At 33.3% G+C, this 22,002-nt stretch overlaps 1 protein-coding gene and 2 long non-coding RNA genes across 4 annotated transcripts; 2 read left to right on the top strand and 1 right to left on the bottom strand.

Annotated features, from left to right (window-relative positions):
* Positions 1–1,441: 1,441 nt before the first annotated feature.
* LOC124460372 lies at positions 1,442–13,933 on the bottom strand. Its single transcript, XR_006954297.1, has 4 exons — positions 13,832–13,933; positions 13,333–13,465; positions 7,166–7,485; positions 1,442–1,998 (listed from the first exon to the last, which is right to left on the bottom strand). It is a non-coding gene; the product is annotated as an uncharacterized LOC124460372 (long non-coding RNA).
* Positions 12,878–13,964, top strand: LOC124460371. 2 transcript variants are annotated; one of them, XR_006954295.1, is made up of 3 exons: positions 12,878–13,066; positions 13,142–13,838; positions 13,905–13,964. It is a non-coding gene; the product is annotated as an uncharacterized LOC124460371 (long non-coding RNA). The 2 variants fall into 2 exon arrangements; XR_006954296.1 differs by having other exon boundaries at positions 13,584–13,838.
* Positions 13,965–20,712: 6,748 nt separating this feature from the next.
* On the top strand, positions 20,713–21,762 carry LOC6643624. The gene is made up of 2 exons (XM_047011004.1): positions 20,713–20,913; positions 20,972–21,762. The coding sequence occupies exon 2, from the start codon at positions 20,975–20,977 to the stop codon at positions 21,713–21,715; it is 741 nt and encodes a 246-aa protein (XP_046866960.1). The 5' UTR covers positions 20,713–20,913; positions 20,972–20,974; the 3' UTR covers positions 21,716–21,762.
* The last annotated feature ends 240 nt before the right edge of the window (positions 21,763–22,002 follow it).

Consider the following 22,002-nt stretch of genomic DNA (forward strand, 5'->3'; position numbering starts at 1 on the left):
CCAAAAAAAACAGCATCACATGTATTTCTTTGGTAATAAAGAGAACAAATCTTTTTTATGTTGAATTCATAGAATCAAAGTTAAGACGAAAATCATACAGATTAACGCGACGAAGAGATAAATTTAAGCAAGAGTAAAAAATCTGTTATATACTCTCTTTCGGTCTCATGTGTACGAAGAGAGAGAGAGAGAGCAATTCTTGCTCTTGATATGTTTCATTCCACTTCGTTTCAGCTCACCAATGTTAGCCAACTCTCTTGTTTCTCTTCTCTTATTTTTACTCCGTTGAAAATTACTTAAGCAAAACTCCCTCATCTCTTTCACGCCACCAGCAGCCAACCCTCAAGCCTATTGATTGACTTTAACCCTGTCTTCAAGATATTTTTAGAAACCCAAAAACAAAGGTGTTGATGAAAAGGACTCTCAAGTGGTAAATAAGTGCAGCAGATGTAACATCAACAAAAAATAAATAGAAAGTGTTATACATATCTTTTGACTTGACAGATCATTAAACAGAAAACCACCACCCAACAAGCCATATAAATCAGTGGAAAAGTACTTTGACTACTATTATACGGGTGGAGGGGTATATACAGGACGACCAACCTGTGCCAATTTTTCCTAGAAACTTCGGACCGCCCACATAACCATTTAACTTAATTAGTATTCCTTATCGACATTCGCTAAGCATTTTCAGCCAAAAAGAAGATCAAGACCTAGCAGGCAGGCAGGCACAGGAGGAAGATCGAAAAACCGCCAGCATAAATTAATAGATAAACATGCAAAACTTCTTGTTTGGAGTACGAAAGATCGTCCATCCGTCCCAAAACGACCACAAGAAAGACCACGTACTGTGTGTGTGTGGCTTAGATTGCCTTTAGGTTTTTCCTTCTGTGGTGTCTCTTCTGGGTTGTGTTTGCTTATCTTATCTAGGCTCCTCTTGGACAATGTGCGATGTCTTTTCTAATGCCCCCTGACCATCGCAACTTGTGTGTGGATGATGTTGACGTTGTTTTTTCGTTCGATAAAGCACACTCTTTTTCTCAGTTAACCAAGATTTAATGATCTTGTTAACTAATTTTTTGTTCTTTTCCCCATTCCTTACCATTTCTTGGTTCTTGGTTTCTTTCATTCTGGTTTATTTGGGTTAGGCCACCCACTGGTAATTGAAATTGGTATAAGTAATAGAAATGTTTAAGACTCACCCAGGCATATATATTTCATCTTCAATGAGTATAGAAAAGCTGTTAAATCCTTAAATGGGGAAAGTTGCGAATTAATTATTTGTAGCATACCTGAAAAACTAAGACCATTGGGATCGACACACACATAAATTTAATTTGAAATCGTTATCGAATGTTATTAGACGCGTTTAGACACTAGTTGATGATATAATGATCTTAAAAAAAACATTTAAAGGAGTTAAGGACCCGATATATCGTTTTTCGGAGAACTTTGTCATAAACATTTAACCAAATTAAAACTATTAAGGGACTACTACTCAGCCTATGTACTGAAATGAATGAAATATTTGATAAATTAATCAATAATTCCACTGTACTGTGTTTAAACTACATACATACATATATTAGACAACTTATCAATTTGAAATATTATAACAACTAAGAGAGTTTAATACTGAAAAAAGGGCCCCCACTGCAGTTTCGAACCGATAGAAATTACATTGCCCAAATGAAAATGCCTTTGAATTTAACGCCCTTTTGATAATTCATCTTTGTTGATCAGTTTTCAGAAAACTGTCCAATCGACAGTATAGAACAGACGGACTTGCAGGGTATTTTCAAAAGATTAATATTACTAGTCCCTTAAAGCACTCGATTTCTAACGCGCACTGATCCTAACCGAACCGATAACAAAAATATTTATCGACACTTATAAACCCCACTTAACTCTCGATTTAAAACACGTTTTAACGAACCGATTAACTTTTGAAACTTTTGATTTTGTCATTTCTTATTGTTATTGATAGAAGAGGATCTGAAATAGAGAAAAATAGGCATTAAGTATAGTTTGGTATTATTTTAAAATGATTTTATAAAAATTAAGTTTATTGAAAAATATTTTGATGGACCACTTTATTAAATATACGAAACTTTATAAATTTATAAGACACTAAGATGTCAAAAAAATGGAGCAGTAAAATATTTATCAGATCTTTTAATCTTATAAGTATTTCTAATTAAACTGTCACGAATCCTAGCAATACAGTCTCAACTTAGTATTTTGGCGCTTGAGGCAAATCGTCAACTATTTACCAACAATTTCTTTCATTTAGATAACAAGAATTTTATGCTTATCGGTCAAAGATCTAAAAACAAAACTTTTCGTTGCTCCTTACTTTGTAGTTTTGGCGTGAATCTTGTTTTTGGCCTACCACCTAATCCTCTATGTACAATATACTTTCCAATTAAATCATGATACTGCAATATTTTGTGGAATTTCTAGGTTTCATTAGTCTAGCAGGATTCGAAAGCCTATAAGTTTGACTTATACCTATATTAACTTATGATTATTTTTCGATGCATTCATTTAGCCTAAAATTCAAGTTGTCCATAAATATTTTTGCCAACAATGCTGCACTCTTTAAGTACTTTAAGTTAATAACTGATATATTATAATTTCACTTCTTAATATTCGAAAAACAAAAAACGGAGAAATTTTAATTCTAAATATTGTTGACGAGCCACTCAACATCATAATTTTACGGCAGCAAAGATATTAATAACAACTGTATCTTGTGGCGGGATCCCTTCTACTGTGTGTGTGTGTATTTGTTGTGCCTCCTTTGGTGGCATTACCGACAAAAATTTATATGCAACAATTTGGCTTGTCATGTTTCATGTTGTGTTTATTTTTTCCTCCTCTTGAGGAAGTATTATGGAATTTTTCTTGCTGGCACTGATCAATAAAAAAAAAGCACAAAACTTTCATTTGCTAAAAATCGCCACGGGACATGCCACAACAACCCACACGCACTTTCATCGGCTCGCTTCTTTGCCACCACAACAACCTTCCTCTATATACACACACACACATATGTATACATATATATACAACTATCCCGGATAAGTCAGACATACAGAATGAAGTCAATAAAAATGTTGGATTGTAATTTTCACTGTGCAATTATTGTCTCAGCTTTCAAATGCGGTAGGGCCCATGGTCCATGGATCCTGGTGCTTCCAGAGCCAATGGGCCCTGAAACTGAGTCTCTCTCTCTCTGTCGCCCTCAAAAGTAATTTTCAATTTTTACAACCAAAAACATAAAAAAAAATGCACAACAATATCTCTTCTTTAGGTCCACTTGTTGTTGGCTCCTCGCGTCTCTCATCTTTTGGCTTTCGTCGCTTAAGCTGCGTGTCCTTAAACCAAACGCAAGTTTTTCATGCCCAGACAAATCTCATTAAAAGGCGTCGCATCTCCGACTTGAGGTGGAGGAGTCACATCGTGCCCATTTTTTTCTTCTTTTTTTTTTTTGTTTTTTTTTCTTGTGGTTTGACCCTTTTATTTTTTTGCTCTCTTTCTCTCTCTCTGCCTGTCGCTGTCTTGATCTGTGTTGCATTTAAAATGTCGTTAATAATTTGTTGCTCCAGACACAATCCTGAAAAGTTTCTACCCCCTCCAAACCTCCGACAGTTCCCTGGTAGTATGTATGTTTGTCGTAAAAAAGTTTTATGATTTTACTTCAAATAGGACAACCTAAACCAAAAAACAGCCAAAACACAACCAGGGAATCAGGCTAACTTATGTGCTCTCCTATATTGTATACCCTTTATGATGCTAAAGTCTCATATGATTAACTCTGCTTACTAAACTGCCTAAGCGGACTATAACATAATTTTTTAGCTCATTTGTATTGCATTTGAAACCTTAAACTAAGGATATTTGATAATATTGTGGAGTTATAATCGAAAAACAACAACAGTATGAATTATGTCTAGAGAAAAATCCCAAGCTAAACCCGATATTTTACAGGACCTAGCGAAGTAGTTAGAAATGTTTTCACTAGGTTCTCTCTCACTAAACGAAGTGCGGTTCATTAGACAATTGTAAAACTTAGGCCCTTAAAAGAGGAAGGATCAATCTTTTTTGACTAAATTAATGATCAAAGTAGCAGCATCAAATATTTATTATAAACTATTACTTTGTTCTCCACTCAGGCCTAGTGTTAAAGAATTTGTATATTGTAAACAATTAATAGACAGTTTGTAGTTCCTCAATTTTGTTTTTTTCCTATTTCTATTCTAAAATTAAATTATTCGACGTTTCTTTATTTTGTTTTAAAAATGCATTATTCAATTAGTGATAAAATATAATATCAAAATTTCAAAATGATCTTGAAGTTGTCAAAATATCGCTTTTAATATTACATTTTGTTTGATTTTCTATTTTGCAAAGAATTGCTCGACAAATATATTCTAAAAGACAATATTTCTGATACAAAACTTATTTCAATTCAAAAAGGAAGTCAATGATATTCCATTAATATAAATAAAAAAATTTAATTTTAAACCTAGTAATTTTACATAACAGTTCAGTGGGTCTAACGGTCTACCAGGTAAATGCATAGCAAATATGTGGACTAAATAAATATACCCTCTTTTGGAAAGAGTATTCCACAAACAAGGAACACAAAAAATTGTGGTTAAATGTGAACAAAAACAAAATACTCACATATATGTAGGTATATATTGCTCGTGTTTTCAAAATTTCACTTACTGAGCACCTATGTATATATGTATGTTCATATGTTCCTCTTCTTCCCCTAGCATGAATACCAATTTCCCCCCTGCTCACTGGTCTGTGCTACCAATTGAGAATCCTCTTTAGGCGCATGCGCGCAGATGTTTCCTTTAATGCATTTGAATAAATAAACTACAACAAACATTTGACAAGCGAAACAACTCGGCGGCTTTAGCGTTAAATAATTGAAAAAAAAATGTTTGAAAAGATTTTCGAAACAGAAAGAAAGAAGCGTGCGCCAGCAGTCCGGTGTGCTGTTCCTTGTGTTGTCTATAAATCATCTAAAGGACCTACAGGATAATGCATTCACTCACACTCTCAATGGAAAGGGCGAAATGTGTTGAGCACTAATTTGAATCGCTGCTGCTGCTGCTGCTTCTTCTGGCATCTGCCAAGTGTGTTTGAAGTTTTCGCTTGAATGCAATAAGAGTAGACGAGAGAGAGAGAGTGATGAAAAGAGGAGTCTCCTGCTTGGCACCTGGCCGTGATTTGTGTTTTTGTCTTGTTGTGGGCCAACTACTTAGAAACGGCAAACAGGTTGGTGTGCCATGCTGGGCCACCGACCCAATAAACCAAGAGCCAAAATAAAAGAAAGAAAAAACCAGCCCTATAAAAACCCAAGTGACCAAAAACATGACAAAAACCCAACTAAGTGCTAAAAAAACCTATAATATTTAAAGTAAGAATGTGTGTTTTTTTGTTGTATTTTGGTCAAATGAAATTGATGATACCCTTTAGAAAGAACTAGTCTAGATCCAACTTCCCAACTTCTTTACGTTTCATTATAATAGTCTTTTAAGAGATGAAGTCTTAGAATCTATTTGAGGATATTTAATCTGAAAGGATTTTGGTTGTTAGCCTAGAAGATTTATATTTGAAATTTAACATAAATTATTCAAACCTAAAATATAATTGGCCCCGTATGGTACGGTTTAGCGGTTTAATGATTGACCTGAGAGTTCAAAAACTTTTGCAAAAATTAAAGATTAAGAAAGAATTCCCATAGAAGTCTCTTAACTTTCTAAAATTCGGGTCAGTCTCCAAATATATAAAGAAACATGATATCCTTTTCTGTACTAATATTATATAGAGAAAAAGTCAGTCTCAAATCTTGTAAACATCTTATGATTGAATTCAGGATCAAAACTATTGAGATCGATTGAACTTTGTTCCAATTTAAAGCGGTTCAGAGAAATTCTTTTGAAGTTTGAAATTTGATTCACATGAATATAGACCCATTAAAAACCTCATATCCTTTTGGAAAGATATTCTTTACACTCCAAAGAATAATTCAAGTTAAAAAAATCGAACAAATGTCCTTAAACAAGAATACACCCATAAATTGCTTAAAACTGACAAAAGTGGATCAACAAAGAATTAAAAATAATGTTTATTTCAGTACTCCTAATAAGATAAGATGCTTTTTTGAAGTTACAACATTTAAATATTGTTAATTTATTGTTTTTACCCTAATGTTGTCTGTTTTTTATATTTCAATATTAAGTAAATTTTTAAAATTTCCTAAATTTAAAAATCAAATCAAATTCAAAATTAAGTTTGTGGGACTGCATTAAGGATAAAACAAACTTCATCATAGAATTAAACCAGGTAAACAGCTTGTTACCAATACTTTTTAAATATCATAACTATAATCTAGAGTAAACAAAAAGTAATGCTATGAAGAAATAGATTTACATTGCTTCAATTGACAAAAAATAAATGCAAACTAAGCCGTACACACAAGATTTAAGCCATATTATTGTGTAAAAACCTTTTGGTGCCCTTTTGATTGGAGGCAACTATTGCATAAATACATTTGAATACCTTTGAGTACAAAGATCTAGAACAGATAGCTCATATTGAGGTCTAAACGACCTTTTAGTACCTTATAGTTATATACGACACAACAAAAAAAAGTAACATTTTCGACCTGCCTCCGCCTCCCTCTTCCTTTTTTTTTTTGTTGTTCAACACACAAATCAGATCAACCGTTTTTTTGTGTTGTCTTTTTTTTTGCCGTTTGCATGAACTCACATGAACCTGCGCCAAGTGTACCGTTGTGTTGCTGTCTCTCCACAAGCAGCAGCAGCAACAACAACAACAGCAAAGTTGCAACATCCCAGCTAGCTGGTGGCACGAGCTTAATGTTGTCGTTATACATTTTACAGGTTGATATATAAGTATATACTATACTATATAGTAAGTATAACCCAAAATGCTATGTGGAGACAACACACGAGCTAAAAAGCTGGTCGAACCAGGAACGGGGCTGGGCCATGCACGAGCTATTAAGTTGCGCCTTCTTCGCCTTCACCTCCTCATACTCCTACTCCAACTCCAACTCCAACTCATACTCCAGCCACCTCCTATCATCATTTTGCATATGATATTTTTAGCTTACCCGCCTCCTCCCTTGTGCTCTTCCTGTTCGTGTGGGTCAGCAGCGTGGGGCGCATGCTCAGTCTTTCAGTCTACCAGGTTATCGTCCGTTTTATGGTGGCATCGCGCATCATGTTTATATAGAATTCTTCTCGTTTTCTGTTTTTTTTCTCTTTGGTCTGTATGTAATAATTTTCGCCGGCAACGTGTCTGGTACAGCAGCAGCAGCAACATCATCATCATTATCATCATCGAACTCTTATTATTATGTTGCGGCGGCTTCCTTCGGTTGATGTTGTTAATGTTGTTATAATATGCGGCTACTTGTTGAGCTGCAAACAACTTAAAACAGAAAAAAACATGAGACACGAGAAGAATTTATTCAAAGGGTTTTTGTTTAAGATATCATAAACTAAAAGTAAATATTATTAGATTATATCCTACAGAAAACCACCGAAATGTATTATAAATCTGATATTCAGTTTTTAAAAGTTGAATTGCATCAGATTAGCAAAATGACAATTGTTTATTAATGAAAACTTGAATTATTTAGTTTTGGAATTAATGTAGTTGAAATAGACCAATAGAAAAAATAGAATTTTATATATATTTTTCATAATCTTATGATCAACCAATTTGATAATTAACTTTATGTTTGGTTTTTAAAAATCTTTAGAGATTTTGAGCAAGAAAGAAGAACATTTAGGCAATTGTTTTTTCCTAAAAGATCCAGAAAGCTTTCATTTGCTCCGAGGAGTTTGACATTGATAGAGATTGGTTATATAGTTTTCCATTCCAACGAAGTTTTTTCAAGGGTCGAGCAGTTTCTTTGAAAATATTGAGGTTTTCGATATACTTTAAGAATAAAGCAAATTCACCGCTTGTTAGTTAGTTATTAAACAAATAAAAATGGTATAAAATGGTACAACAAAATTGCACAATAGTTAGTTCTACTGAAGAAAGTTTTTCTTCTCCCCAGAAGCTTGACATTTGATAGAAGTGGCTTTAAAAATACTTATTGAATTAAAGCCATTTGAGAATAATTTCATAAAATTTCTTCAATTGTGAGATATGAGGCTAATGACAACATAGAGAGGAACACAAACTAAAGATTAAATATTGGGACATAACTTGACAATTTTCCATTAACGAGTTTACAGCATTTGTGGACCTCCCACATGACCATAAAAATGCTTATCCGAAATTTCATTTCAGCTTTAGCAATTTCCTCAATAGACACACACACACATAAGTATATAAAGAGACATAGACACCTACTATATACATACGAAGAAACCCATCAAATTGATGGACATGATTAGAGAGAGAGAATTTCATTAATCGAGAAATGAAAGACAAGAAAACGGACGAAAGAAAGTGCGACCTTTGGCGCCTTTAGAAGAAACACAGATGAAAAATAAAAACAGGCAGATGCATTTGCAACGCATCATCATATTGCTATGGATTGGATTTGTCTGATAATTGATGAGCTTTTAGCATTTTAACCAAAATAACACCAACACACAACTTTAAGTTGGTGTTCTGGCCATAAAATGATTAATCATTTGGCAGGTGGTTGGTAGTACTCGACCCAAAATGAAAGGGTTTAATCATCTCACACACACAGACAGTCTCTTTCACTCTCTGTCTCTTAAGAACTAAATGAAAATCAACTTTAACAAGAAACTATTTAACTTAATTTCAACACTGTCAAGTGGCGGAACCCAAACAATAACCGAAAAAAAGGATCGGTTGATCATAAAGCAAGCAAGAAACAGGAGAGAAATGAAAAGGATTACCGACGTCAGTTTATTTTGGCCTGACTGGGACACACCCACACACACACACGCACACGCACACACACACACGCGCGCATACATACATAGCCGCAGCAAAAAGGTGTTTAGGCGTGGCACTGACCAAATCGGTTTTGAGTGTAGGCGCTGACCCATTATGTAATTTGACGAAAACCCAAAAAAGAGTTTTTAATGATGGGTTAAATGTCTCTCCTCAGACATTGCAGCTTGAACTCATTTCATTTCATTTTTTGTTTTTTCTCCTTTTCAAATGTATTTCAACTTTTTTCTTTTGATTTTGTTTATCAAGATTTATGACAATTAATAATAGGTATAAAGCATCCCAAAATCAAGACAACTTCCGTTCCCAAATCAATTAAAAACTGATGCAGAGAGAGAGTCAAACAAAAATTATGACAAACTCTTGAGCTATAAGCCAGATTTATGTTTCTAGAGGACCACCTTGATCAAGGTTCACTCCCAATGATGATGTAATCAATCCCTTCCACCTCACAAGCTGAAATAGTAAGAATTCCACCTTGCCAAAAAAAAAGAAGGAAAAGGAAAACAAGAATCCATTGAGCCTTATATATCCAGCTGCTTGGCATCCTCCATTTCAACTTTGTGTTTGTGTCAGCTGTCCCTGAGCTGGCTGGCTCTTTTGTTTGTTAAATTTTTCTAATTTATTTTGCGAATAATAGATGAAAATCTGGAGATAGGGGCCGCATAGACAGGTCTACGTTTTTCGCCTGACTTTTGTTGAAAACGATGAAAAGGAAGATGTCCATCACCTGTCCTCTCTGTTCTAGGCTCTTGTCGTAGGGGTAGGTCTAAGATTATTCTCTATTCCCGTTCTTTTTCTATTCAATTGTTTTTTTTTTTTTGCCAATATCTTTTTTCTTTTTGAGGATGTGAGGTGAATCCTGATGATAAGATCAGTTTGACCTGCTGCCACTTTAACCTGAGGCATGGATTTTGGCATGCGCCCACAACGGGTCAAAGCGAGATAGAAAGAAGGACTCACAATAAGTGGATGAAATGGTATCAGGTTGAGAAAGAGTTAAAGAGAAGAAATTCATCTACAACGTTTTTAGATTTAGAAAGACTCTGGTCAATATTTTACGTTTTCGTTTACCCAGTTTTTTTGGCTTATTAGTTTGTAGATAAATATGTATATGATTCAATTTATTTTGCAATGCTAATACCTTATAGTTTGTAAAAAAACGATTTTAGTGAATAATATTATTCATTCATAATATGATTACCAAATACCATTAAGTAATTATGTTATAAACATACATCATTTTACTTAAATTATTACTAAAGTAACTGAAAAATGATATGAATGAGAAACAAACACTTAAGTAATATAATAATTCACTGTATATATAAATTTGACTTAATAACCTACATTACTTAAGTAATTGTTTTCAATCATGACAATTCCACGACTAAAACAGAATTTAATTGACAATTCAACCTTAATTCGAAACCTATTAATTATTGTTGATTCAAGAAGTTTCTAAAATAAAAACATTTATAAATATATAGAATACAAATTGTTTGCGTAATTTTACAGAATATACTTCGCATGTTTAATGTCATTAAAAGGAGAACTCCTACAAATCATATAAATATTATAGATATGAAATAACCATAATTTTTTAGACCAATTTATTGCTTTATGAAGAACTTGGTTGATCTATTTATTCTTATTAATTGTTGAAATAATTTATAATTTATTGTAATTGTTTAAGCGACCTTTGTGTTGTAGTAATTGGTTTTTATCGGGCTTCAGATCAATTGAATTGAACCAAAATAAAAAACACAGTCAATTGACCTGAAGCCTAATGAAAACCAATCAATTTATAATTTTTAAGATATATGTATGTTACATTAATTATCAGAAAATAAAATACCTTTTTAAGTCACCATTTATGATAATTCGGGTAAAATAATCTAATATAATAATTCTTTTTAACTATTGCACTTTATTGTGACTAATTATAAACGAAAAGGAATTATATTCTATCAAGTCATGTAAATCAATGATCAATCTTATTTATTGTACCTTCTGACAGATTGTAAGCCGAAAGATAAAACATACAATTTAGTCAAAACCATTTAAATATTGTTACTTATAGATAAAGCTCCACCAACAACAAAAATATTATAAATAAATGCTTTCTAAAATAATTTCTTTAAAAATAATGCTTTCGAATACTCTAGTAATTTAAATTTGCAAACTCTTCTTGGTTTATTTACAAAAGAAATTGATGTGTCAGCTTGAACTCAAAGGCTCAACAAATTGTGTGACTGATATGAAACGAATTTCTTTTCGCCAGCTGTGTATTGGCCTTCAGCCAGATGTCCCGTCTCTGAACTCAGTTTAACTCAATTCAATTCAACCGATCGCATAGGCGTGCTCCGGGTTAAGACTAATACGCACCACCTACTGCTGCTACTGGGCAAATAACAATGGAGTGAAACAATAGAGAGACGATGCTACGCTTTATGCTCTATAAGAACTACGCAAAAATCATCTTTGTATTGTACAACAGGAAAGGCGCTTGCTGAGTGCAAGTGCGGATGTTGAGAACCAACACAATTTGAACAATGCTAAACCGAATTGAATTGTGTTTGATCTGATGTCTGTCTCAAGCTGTGTGACGACGACTTTTACAGGTGTGGTCTTATACCTGAAAGACAAAAAAACAAAAAACTCAACCCGTATGGTTGAAGAAAATTTTGTTATGGCTCTATCTGTGAGCACATCTTATCATTTAGCACCTGCTTAAGTGACCAAAGAACTAACCAACCAAATAGCCAACCATTCGATAATATTAACTAAACAAATAAACCCATTTTTTTGTGATGTGGTAAATATGCTCATGTCATAGAAAATCACGATCAACAGCGATCAGAAGCAGCAGCACCAGCAGCCTATAAAATAAATACTCAAACTATTTTAGATTAGTGCATCGACTATTAAATGCCCTGGAAGTAAATTAGAATGACTATTGAAAGTATTTACTTGAATTGGACAGACAGTAGAAATTAGACACAAGAAATTTAGCCCACAATTAGACGTCCGTAGACAGACTTAACTACGGAAACACACATCCTGATCTATTTATTAAGGGCTTAGTAGAGACTTAATCAAACTTTTATACTACACTTTGGTGATTCATTAGTGAGAGATAGTTTCATAATGAAACTTTCATTGATAATGGGGGGAAAGTCTTAAAACTGACTTCTTGTATTTTTCATTTCTTAAATTAAATTTGAAATATTAAAAGTTTTCATTTACTTGTTGATGGCATACACTTTTCATTATTTACCTACAGGGTATAGAAATTTCAGCTGATTGTGCGTGTCTAAACGACATATCATTTATTTTTTTATCTCCCTCTCTCTATTACTTGTTTAAATAGCCTTTTGTTTGGCAAAATGCTTAACAAGTGTCTATTTTTGTGGTTATTCGGTTTTTTTTTTTATTATTTGATTGGTGGTTTTCTAACCCTTGAGAAAATGCTTAAATATACAAATAGAGATAAGGGTAAATATTTATATCTTCATAGACATAACGTATATATGCAATAGATAAGGTTCGTTTGCTCTCTAGTTGAGATAACTAATGGGATCGTTATCCTTTCAAAGATTCAGGAATATTTAATGAGCTTTGTATTTGTTGAGATCTTCACATTGGACCTATTTACCTGATTCTGAACAATTTCTTATCTACATTTTCTCAGGGGTTTTTATCACAATTTTTTTACCAAAAAGAAAATTGGGTATTCTTTTAGACTAAGCTGAACTAAGCTAAGCTGAAGTCAAAGCATGAGACATATCCTAGAGTTCCAGTTAGCTTCAAGAAATGCTTCATTTATTTTGTCGTAGTAGGTGTTTTTAAAACCCTGTCTTATCAAATGTTCAGAGCTAGTAAAAAACTGATATAAAACTTTGAAAATATAGTCAGTCAAAAAAACTATTGTAATCAAATCTTAAGGAGATAAAAATATATTGGGAAAACGCAAAAAGGAATTAAACCTTGTATTTTTATTGATTAACCTCAAGCCCGCTAACAAAAAGGTTCCATTAATCAAAAAGAAAGAACATAAACCATTGTAAGCTATGAAAAACTTGCAATCAATCAAATCAACAATATTAATATCTTAATTTTACATTTCAACCGAGTCCAGCCAATTAGCCAATTAGAGACTTTGAGAAATTAAGTAACCTGGTCTATTTTCAAGTTTCTAAAATTTGTGCACTGTTAATACATAATCTATAAAGTTCCATGCATTGAAATTCATTTCCCACCATCTAGATTTAGAAACATCTTCATTATCAGTATACAGACCATAAATACAACGATTATGTGGCAAGTTACCTGTAACTGCATCATGTTTCTCTTTGCCCGCCATTTGCCTCTTCGTCTATGGTTTTGCGTTTCTTTCAGAGCATTTTTCTATTGTACGCAAATCTGGACCAAATTTATGCAAATTGAAATTCCTTGGCAACACCTGGAAATACATGAACAGACAGAGCGATCAGAACAGAACCGAATTGTTTTCAATGTTTTGTTATTTCTCTTCTTTTTTTTTTGTTTTGTCTCTCATTCCAATGATGAATGTGCCTAAGGCTCAAGATCATGGCCAGACAACTTGGCGGCGGCGCACACCAAAAATTGTAGCAAGAAAAAAAAAAGAAGAAAAAGAAACACATTTTACATGAGAGACACAAGGCAAGGTGTCAATTCTGGGAAATCTGAGGGCCACAAACAATGCCAAAAACCGCACAGCGGGGAGGCACCAGCAGCAGGAGATGCAAGCAAAAAAAAAAATAAGAAAAAATATCCATATGTTAATATGGGGACAACCTGTACATACCCTTTTAGTAAGCAGGTTTATACCCTTTTAATGCAATATTTAAAAAAAATATTTTTTGATTTTAAAAACTTAGATTAAACTAAATTGGAAACAAATTAAAAACACATTATAGCTTTCACATATCACTGAATACTGATGATGGACTGTCAAATTTCTATTGCCCAGTACAAAATTCAAGGCCAACTATGCTTGATTGCTATACACATTTTTTACTTCATTGATTTATCGGAAATTGGTTTATCAACTACATAATATGAACTTAACTGTCAAATTTGATAAATCTTAATGAATACAGAGACGGCCCTTTACAAGGATACTTAACAAATTTCACAGATAAAATTAATAACTTCACCATGTTGAACTGCAAGTGAGGAGAAATTGCACAATTTTATTGATGGATCATTAAAAATCCTTGTAGGGAGCGTATTTCTTAAAGGTAAACCTTTTCAAAAACATTCAAATTTAAAAAGTTTAATAAAAAATGTTCAAAAGCTAGAATTTTCTTATAAAACTATTCATAATTCACTGCCCTCAAGGTTTATAAAAAGGATTTTTAATAAATTTTGTATATAAAATTCAAAATTTAACGATGTTTATGTGCATTTTGTTCTGGAAGCAGCAGAAATCTTTTAATTTCTATAATATTTTATCCTTTAAAAGTGAACTTTTTCATAAACATCCAAGTTTAGAAAAAATAATAAAAATAATAGTTCCAAAAAATAATAGTGTAAAATAGAAGGCTGCAGCTAAAGAACTGAAGAAGCTAAAAGATTAAGAAATTGCGTTGTATAAAACAAATATGTAAATATTCAAATATATATTTAATTTTGAATAACTATAAAAATAAATTTTTTTGTAGACGATTCAGACGGCTTTGTCGCGTCCTCTTTATATGATTCCTACTGAAGGAATTTGACTTTGGACTTCAATTCCGAAAACTTATATGTTCTTATCATCGTCAATAAAAATTATTTATACATATGTGGACATGGAATATATATAATGTATATATGGATTAAAATGTTTCTTAACATTTAGCGAGAAGGCACTATGACTGATGCTCTCTTGGATTTGAAGAGCTTGCTACTTGTGTTTAACTCTCTACAATTACTTTAAACTAGGACTATCTATTATAAAGTGCAAGAATATATATAAAAAGGTATACCAAATCAGATGTTTTGGCATCTCTATATAAAGGTTCCTTCTCTCCAGCCATTAACTAAGCAGCTCGATTATCCAGAAGTGATTTATTTCCTTCCTATCGCTGGGTAAGCCTCTAAACAATAATGTCTTCTCATTTGCTTGTAACATGCATTTTGACGATAACAATATAACTTTTTAGTATTATTCCCATAGGGTATGCAAATGCATAAAAACAGGGCGAAAATTGTTATGGAGTCTCGTTTGGAGCCTTTTTTTTGGTGACAATGACACTGGCCTAACGATGCCCAGACGTGGAACAACATTATTGTCATCTAAAAGAAGAAGAAAACCAATATGCTAAAAGAAAAGTAAACTAGACCAGTGGGCTGTGGGAGCGTATCCTCCAACTGCTTTACCTGCATGTCTGTCCCTCTCTCTCTCTCCCTATTTCTTCAGCAGACATTGTTGTTCCAATTTACTTGATTTTCCTCTTGGCCCACTCTTACATTTAAAGTTGATTTTCTTGTGTAAAATGACATCAATAGTTGCTCAGTTGCCTTTTAGTTAATATATTAGGTTAAACACTTGTGGTTTTATTTTTCAGATTATTATACCTAAATGATTTGACAGTTTTTGTCACTTTAGGGAAAAATCAGTGTTGGGTAACCATGAAAGTTTATGAACAGGAGTAAAAGCTGTTATCGAAACTAAAAGCCAATATTTTTAAACAGTGCTCGATAAGTTTACGAAAGCCATTATTTTTAAATTTATGTTTAAGTTTTGAATGGTGAATACAGTTATAAAAATTGCAACATAAATATTACCTAACAAAAGGCATTAATATTAGTATTAGGGATTTTTAAAACAAAGAAAATGCATTCAAATGCAATTCCAAGATTTTCACACATTTATTTTTTTTAGAAAAACTGAAATCTTTACACTTTTTTTTTAGGAAACACTTGTTGCTTTAGTTTTGAACCGAAAAGAATGAACAATTCTATTGAACGAAATTCAATGGATTCCAATTCCAAGAACGGAAATGCTCAGACTTGGGCTGTTAAAATATTAAAGAAAAAAATGTATCTTGTCATTGTATCTGTTAGGTTTTGTATCTTTTTTTTGCGCAAAGCGTGTCAACCTACTTCCGTTTTGGCTTTGGTGAGCCCAACAACCAAAATTGCAGGTGTTTTCAAAATAGACCTTATTGTTGGTATTAAAAAAGTAATTGAAACATTGCAAGAGGATTTCAATTTTAAGCCCAAACAAGAAAAGATATAAAATTCAGTAGCTAACATTTTCTTCGATATCAAAACTCATATAATCATGAAAACGTTTTTAATGCATGCCCCCTCAAAGATTGATCATCAAGTTAGGGCCAAAGCCCAGGAGCTAACTCATCCATTTCTTTTGATGCATTTTGTTGTTGTCGTTGTTGTTGTTATTGTCATTGCACCACACCCACAATTGATGCTTCCGTTTTGTAGCTTTCTGCAAGGTGTGTGGCAAACAGCAAACAAAACAGTAGCCTGCCACTGCAACAACTGAGTAAAAGGCACAACAATTGCCAATTTCATTTACTGCCTGGCTACTGCTGCCAATGTTGTTGTTGTTATTGTTGCTGCTGCTGCTGCGCCCCGAAAACGCAACAACTTCAAGCTGCAATTGCAACTGCAACTGCATCTCCATTCATTTCATTTCCACACAGGTACGCAAAAAGCCACCAAAGTAGAGAAGGAAAAGCCGCTAAATTTTTGATGTTTGACAAACAGTGGAAAAATGTTTTGGTAAAACTAAGTGAAAAATTGTTAAGCGGTTACTTATAATAACATATTTTAGTCAAACTAGTATTTCTTTTATAAGGGACTGCCTTTTGATAAAACATAAAATGTTAACCTCTTTTTTTCAAGTTTTTTTGGCTTTATTATTATATGATAAGTGAATATAAAGAAATAAAATTGTTGGCAGAGAAAAATGAAATTGCCTTTTCTATCATACATTGTTATGTAAACTGTTAAACTGTTGTTTAAGATTGAATTTTTCTTATTATTAACTCGAACGACTTTGAAATTGGCTCTTAAGAAGTATTAATAATGAATGGAATTATTGTTAAATAGTGTGTAAGTTTTATTTTGTTCAAAAAACCATATAATTTAATCTATTGATCTATTTTGAAATAGAAATTTTCGTTTTAACTGCTTAAAAGACCTTTAGATTGCCCTTTAAAAAGTATAAATACTTTTTGGGATTAATCCTAATATGTTTCTAGGTCTTTGCTTAGTTTAAAAAACAATATAAAATAATCTCTGGTCTATTTAGAAAATAAGATTACCTTAGAAAAGTATTAATACTAATGGAAAAATTTTTCTTTACTTGTTTCTAAGTTTTTATTTTGTTAAAAAAACTATATAAACTAATCTCTTGAAATACAGTCTGCTTTTGAAATTGAAATTTGAATGTTTTTGCCATCGATATCCACTGTCGATAGAGTGAAATAAAGGTAAACATAAAATAAAAAAGGAAGAAAAAAAAATAAACTTTCTACAACTGCCACAGCATGTCGCATGATCTCCTCTATGAATGGCAGCAGGAACGCGCTATGGAGATGCAGGAGACCCATAGTGAAGGCGGAGCAGAAGGCAAGACAGTTTGAGGCTTTGGCTTTTTTTTTTTTTTTTTGGACTTGTGGGGTGCTACATCATCGTCAAAACCGTCGACTAGCGACTTCGATTTCCTGTGTGGTGCTTGAGCAGGCGCGCGCCCGCTCCTTAGTATGGCGAGGTAGAGGGAATTTGATGTCTACCAGGTCACTTGCTTGGGCAGAATTCGTAATTGCTCTGCAAAAAGGAAAAAATTTCCATATGATAATATTTATTCGCTGGAATATGTGCAGCGACGACGACGACTACGACGACGTATCTCTGGGTATAGACGCCTAAGCTTCTCCTCGACGCAACACTTTTTTTTCTGTATTTTTTGTTGCTCTTGTCTATTTGACACTGCGCAGGCGGTTGGGATGAGGATGCTCGATCTGACTCCGACTGCTGTATGTGAGTATGTGTGTGGGTGGTCGGTCGCTTTAGCTAGTAAATTTTATTTCCATTTTTCAACTAACTGACTTTGCAGATCTCCCTCTCTCTCTCTATGGATTCCCCACTTCATCATCCTCTGCCAAGTGCTTTATCGATGTTTGAGTTTTATTATCAACTTGGCATTTTAGTTGACGTGCTGGCTTTAGTTTATGGACAATAGATATTGAAACCAAAGGGGCAAAAACAGAATCAACATTGTTCAAGTCAATTGAATTTTATTTAATACATATACCTACATACATATATATTGAGCAATATTAACTAGCACAACTTTATGACATTTTTGTATAAGAGATCAGTAACTGTATATCGTTTTTAATGATTTTTTTGAGAACTAATTAAATTAAAAAACTTTACATTTTACTTAATTCAACCCCAATTTGGTCACTTCAAAATAATGCTTCTATTTTTAGAGATTAAGTAAAGCTTAAGTCAAGTAAGGGTAATAATAATAACTGTTATTTTGAAAAATGAGTCGTTTTTAGTCATTATTAATGCAATATATGTAAATCCTTTGCAAGTTTCTGTTTTCTTTGATTAATCTGATTCCAATCTGATCAGTTTATTAATCGTACAATAATTTTGTCAATTTAAAAGCTAACGAAAATAGTTGAGCCACATCAGTTTTACAACACTGTAGCAGCTGCAGCTGCTCAGACAGTGTTGCAAAGAGTTTGCCTGCAGCTAGAGGAAAAAAAATTATGATTACATACATATGTATGTATGTACATATGTATATTTTTATGAAATTTCTCAATAACTGTAATGTTTGGTAAATTACAAGTGGAAAAGGTAAAACCACAAAGCAGCTTGCACTTTGTCTTAATGCAAACCACCCGCAGCCGCCCCTATATATTTGATATAACTAAAAAATTGCAGTAATTAGGTCACCTTCATCTATCTATCTCCCTCCCTCACGTAGTCCTCACGCCGTTTACCTGAAAATATAATTTTCCTGCCTCGCCGCTTGAGCACGCGTAATGAACCTGTTCGGGAGCCATGAAGGAGGTGAAGAAGAAGACGCCCGTCGCCGTTGACGTCGTGTCGCACCTTGTGACTAGAATTTCTAATGTCATATAAATTTCTTTCTCTCTTTCCAAACAGGTCAAAATATAAGACACACGCGTCTACGTGAGGACAAGGAGACGAGACTCAAGCACCCTCATATCGACATGCTAGGCTGGTCATGATCTCTCGCTCTGTCCGGTCGGTCGGTCAGGTCGAAAGTGGTGAAGTTTGTGTTGGTGGTGGTGCGGGTCAGACTGGCGACTGTCGCGAGCCGCCTACCCCTGCCATGATCACTGGGCATTCCATCATGTTGCTGCTTCAGCATAATTAGTCTTCAGTCTCGTGCCAGCAGCAACAGCAACTTGTCCACATTCCTTTGCACTTTGCATATTTTATCCTGGTGTCCACTGGAGAGGAACAAGTGCTTTTTATGTTTGGGTGATGTGGTCAGGTTAGGCCCACTCGACCGGTAAGGATCCTTCATTATGCAGGCGAACTATAACCAAGCATATGGTGCCCACAAGCTGCATGGCTCGTGGCAACACCTGGTTAACTTAAATGAAAATTCCATTTTACTACAAAAATATAACAATATTTTTTCATAATTATATAAGGGAATTTTATGTTTAATCTTTGAATTAAGTGTAATTTGGAATGAACAGTTTTGGATTTACCATAGGCGCATGTACATCTTCTAAAAGAAATATAGATCAACCGATTCGTTTAATGTCGCATTTGGTAGTTAACTTTCATTTTGTTAAAGTTATTCTAATTCGATTTACCATATCCGTTCCTTTGTTTATTGTTATGGTGGAAGTATATCCACAAGAAATATTCCTAGTTTCACCCGCATTTTTGATAATTTAAAATTGAAAATATGACAAAAATGTCAGCATTCATTATCCTGCCAAGGGCGGCCTACTCGGCAATTACGGCTGAGTAAAGAAAGAAAGCATTTACACATTCTCTAAGGGTTTGCTATCGGCGTTTTTAAATCGTCTTTAGCTTAGTTTATTTTGATTGTAATGAAAACTAAGGCTTGTCCAAGTTAAAATTTTGAATCAACTAGAGCTATAAGTTTTGCCCTTTATTAAAATAAAAATATGTTTTTATCAAGGGTTCTTTTACTTTGAATGCTTACTAATGTTACGATTGATACTGGAGAATCGCCCATATCGAATCCCAATATAATTTTTGTTTATTGGACATTTAAGAATAATAACACCTTTAAAAATATAGTCTTAATAGAGTAATACTCAATTTTTAAAAAAGTTTTTCCATTCCCAAATTTATCTCTTGTTAATCAAAGAACTAATATATAAGTCAAACACTAGAGAACATGTACACATTGGTTGTTTAGTTTAGTTTTAAAAAATTTATAATCAATCTACCTATTTTCCAGTCGGTATTTTTCAATTTATTAATCGTTCGTTAAAATTTTGCAAAACTAAGACAAACTTCTTGTCAATTTTACAATTTAATTTTTTTTTAATTTACTTATTTTGCTTCGACTGTATATTGAATATCTATATTATTCGAAAAATGATCCAAAACCATTTAAAACAATGGGTGTCACATCAATTATAAAAATTAGTTTCGTGTCTTAGATAATGTTGGTACAATGTTTTACTTTTAATATAATGTGACAGCTTTTTTTGTTTCTGTAAATTTACTAGTTCTATGTATAACTGAGTAGCAAATCTCTAAAATGTCAGACAGATTTGTCAGTGTTAAATTATCGATTTTCGGTTTCTCTATAAGTACCTAATCAATTTTTATTTCAAACTAAGCAAGCGTGCCATAAGGAGTCAATTAATCAATGTGTTTTATAACTTAAAAGCAGTAAGAAAATTAAAAATTATTTTAATGAAAATTTAATAATAATTTTTAATTATTACAGATAATGTCTGAGAAGAAAAAGTTGAATATGATTGTACAGCCGTATGCAGGAAAATTGATGATCATTCAGGATATTTTAGCTCCGCCAATACAAGAAGATGATCCAAATCAACAGCCGGGTTCCTATTTTAATTTCCCGAAATTAGTGGATACTTTTCGAACATTTTTAAAAGAGGCTGGATATAAAACAGATAGAGGAGATTATAATCAACTGATTGACGGTATTCTTTGTGCTTTGGAAACATACATGAAGCATATACTCCAAGTGATAATTAAAAATTGTGAGTTTCGTGTTAATTTTCATCTAATTAACGATAAGCGTTGCAAGTTCAATCACATACTGCGTGACAAGGTGAATTATCTAAATGAGATGAAAAGAGGAGCTTCTGATGAGCGTTACTCTCGTAAGATGTGTCGTCGTCGTGCCAAGGTTCGTCAAAGTGATCCAGGATTTCGTCGCTATCAAAATGAGAAACGCTTGGCATGCATTAATTATACTGCCATGCTGGCATTGGGTGTACACAAACGTGTTGGCACCGTACTATTTGATCCATTTAGTGCACCTTATCCTCGTAATGGTCGCACATATTTCGGGGCATCGAATCAGAATCATTATAAAAGACTTCCAACTGTTTTGCATCAAAAGTATATTAAAGTCCAGGATGTTTTGCAACTATTGGAGCAGGATCCACGCTTCAAGTATTCAATGTTGCTGTATGAGGCCTATATGAGATATCCAAAATAATGAGATTCAGAAAATATAGCAGAAACTTGATAGATATTCACTTCAAATCCTTTTATTTGATAAATTCTTTGTCCTTTCAGTAGTTAGCTCTGCACGTGTGTGCACCTCCAATTCATTGTGAGATTTCAATTGCAGCAAATGGTTTTTTTTGAGTTTTGTTTGCAGGTTCAATGAACTTCCTTTTTTCATTCGTCACTAAACGATATCCCGAAGGAAACAGGTGGTGCTCGTTGTGTCCTTATTGTTCTGCAATGCACTTGGCATATTCATATTCAATGGGGAGCCTA

The sequence above is a fragment of the Drosophila willistoni genome (assembly GCF_018902025.1).
Source record: "Drosophila willistoni isolate 14030-0811.24 chromosome 2R unlocalized genomic scaffold, UCI_dwil_1.1 Seg200, whole genome shotgun sequence".
NCBI lineage: Eukaryota > Metazoa > Arthropoda > Insecta > Diptera > Drosophilidae > Drosophila > Drosophila willistoni.

Excerpts from the sequence above, each read along its gene's own strand:
- LOC6643624 (XM_047011004.1), top strand. The coding sequence starts at position 20,975 with ATGTCTGAGAAGAAAAAGTTGAATATGATTGTACAGCCGTATGCAGGA.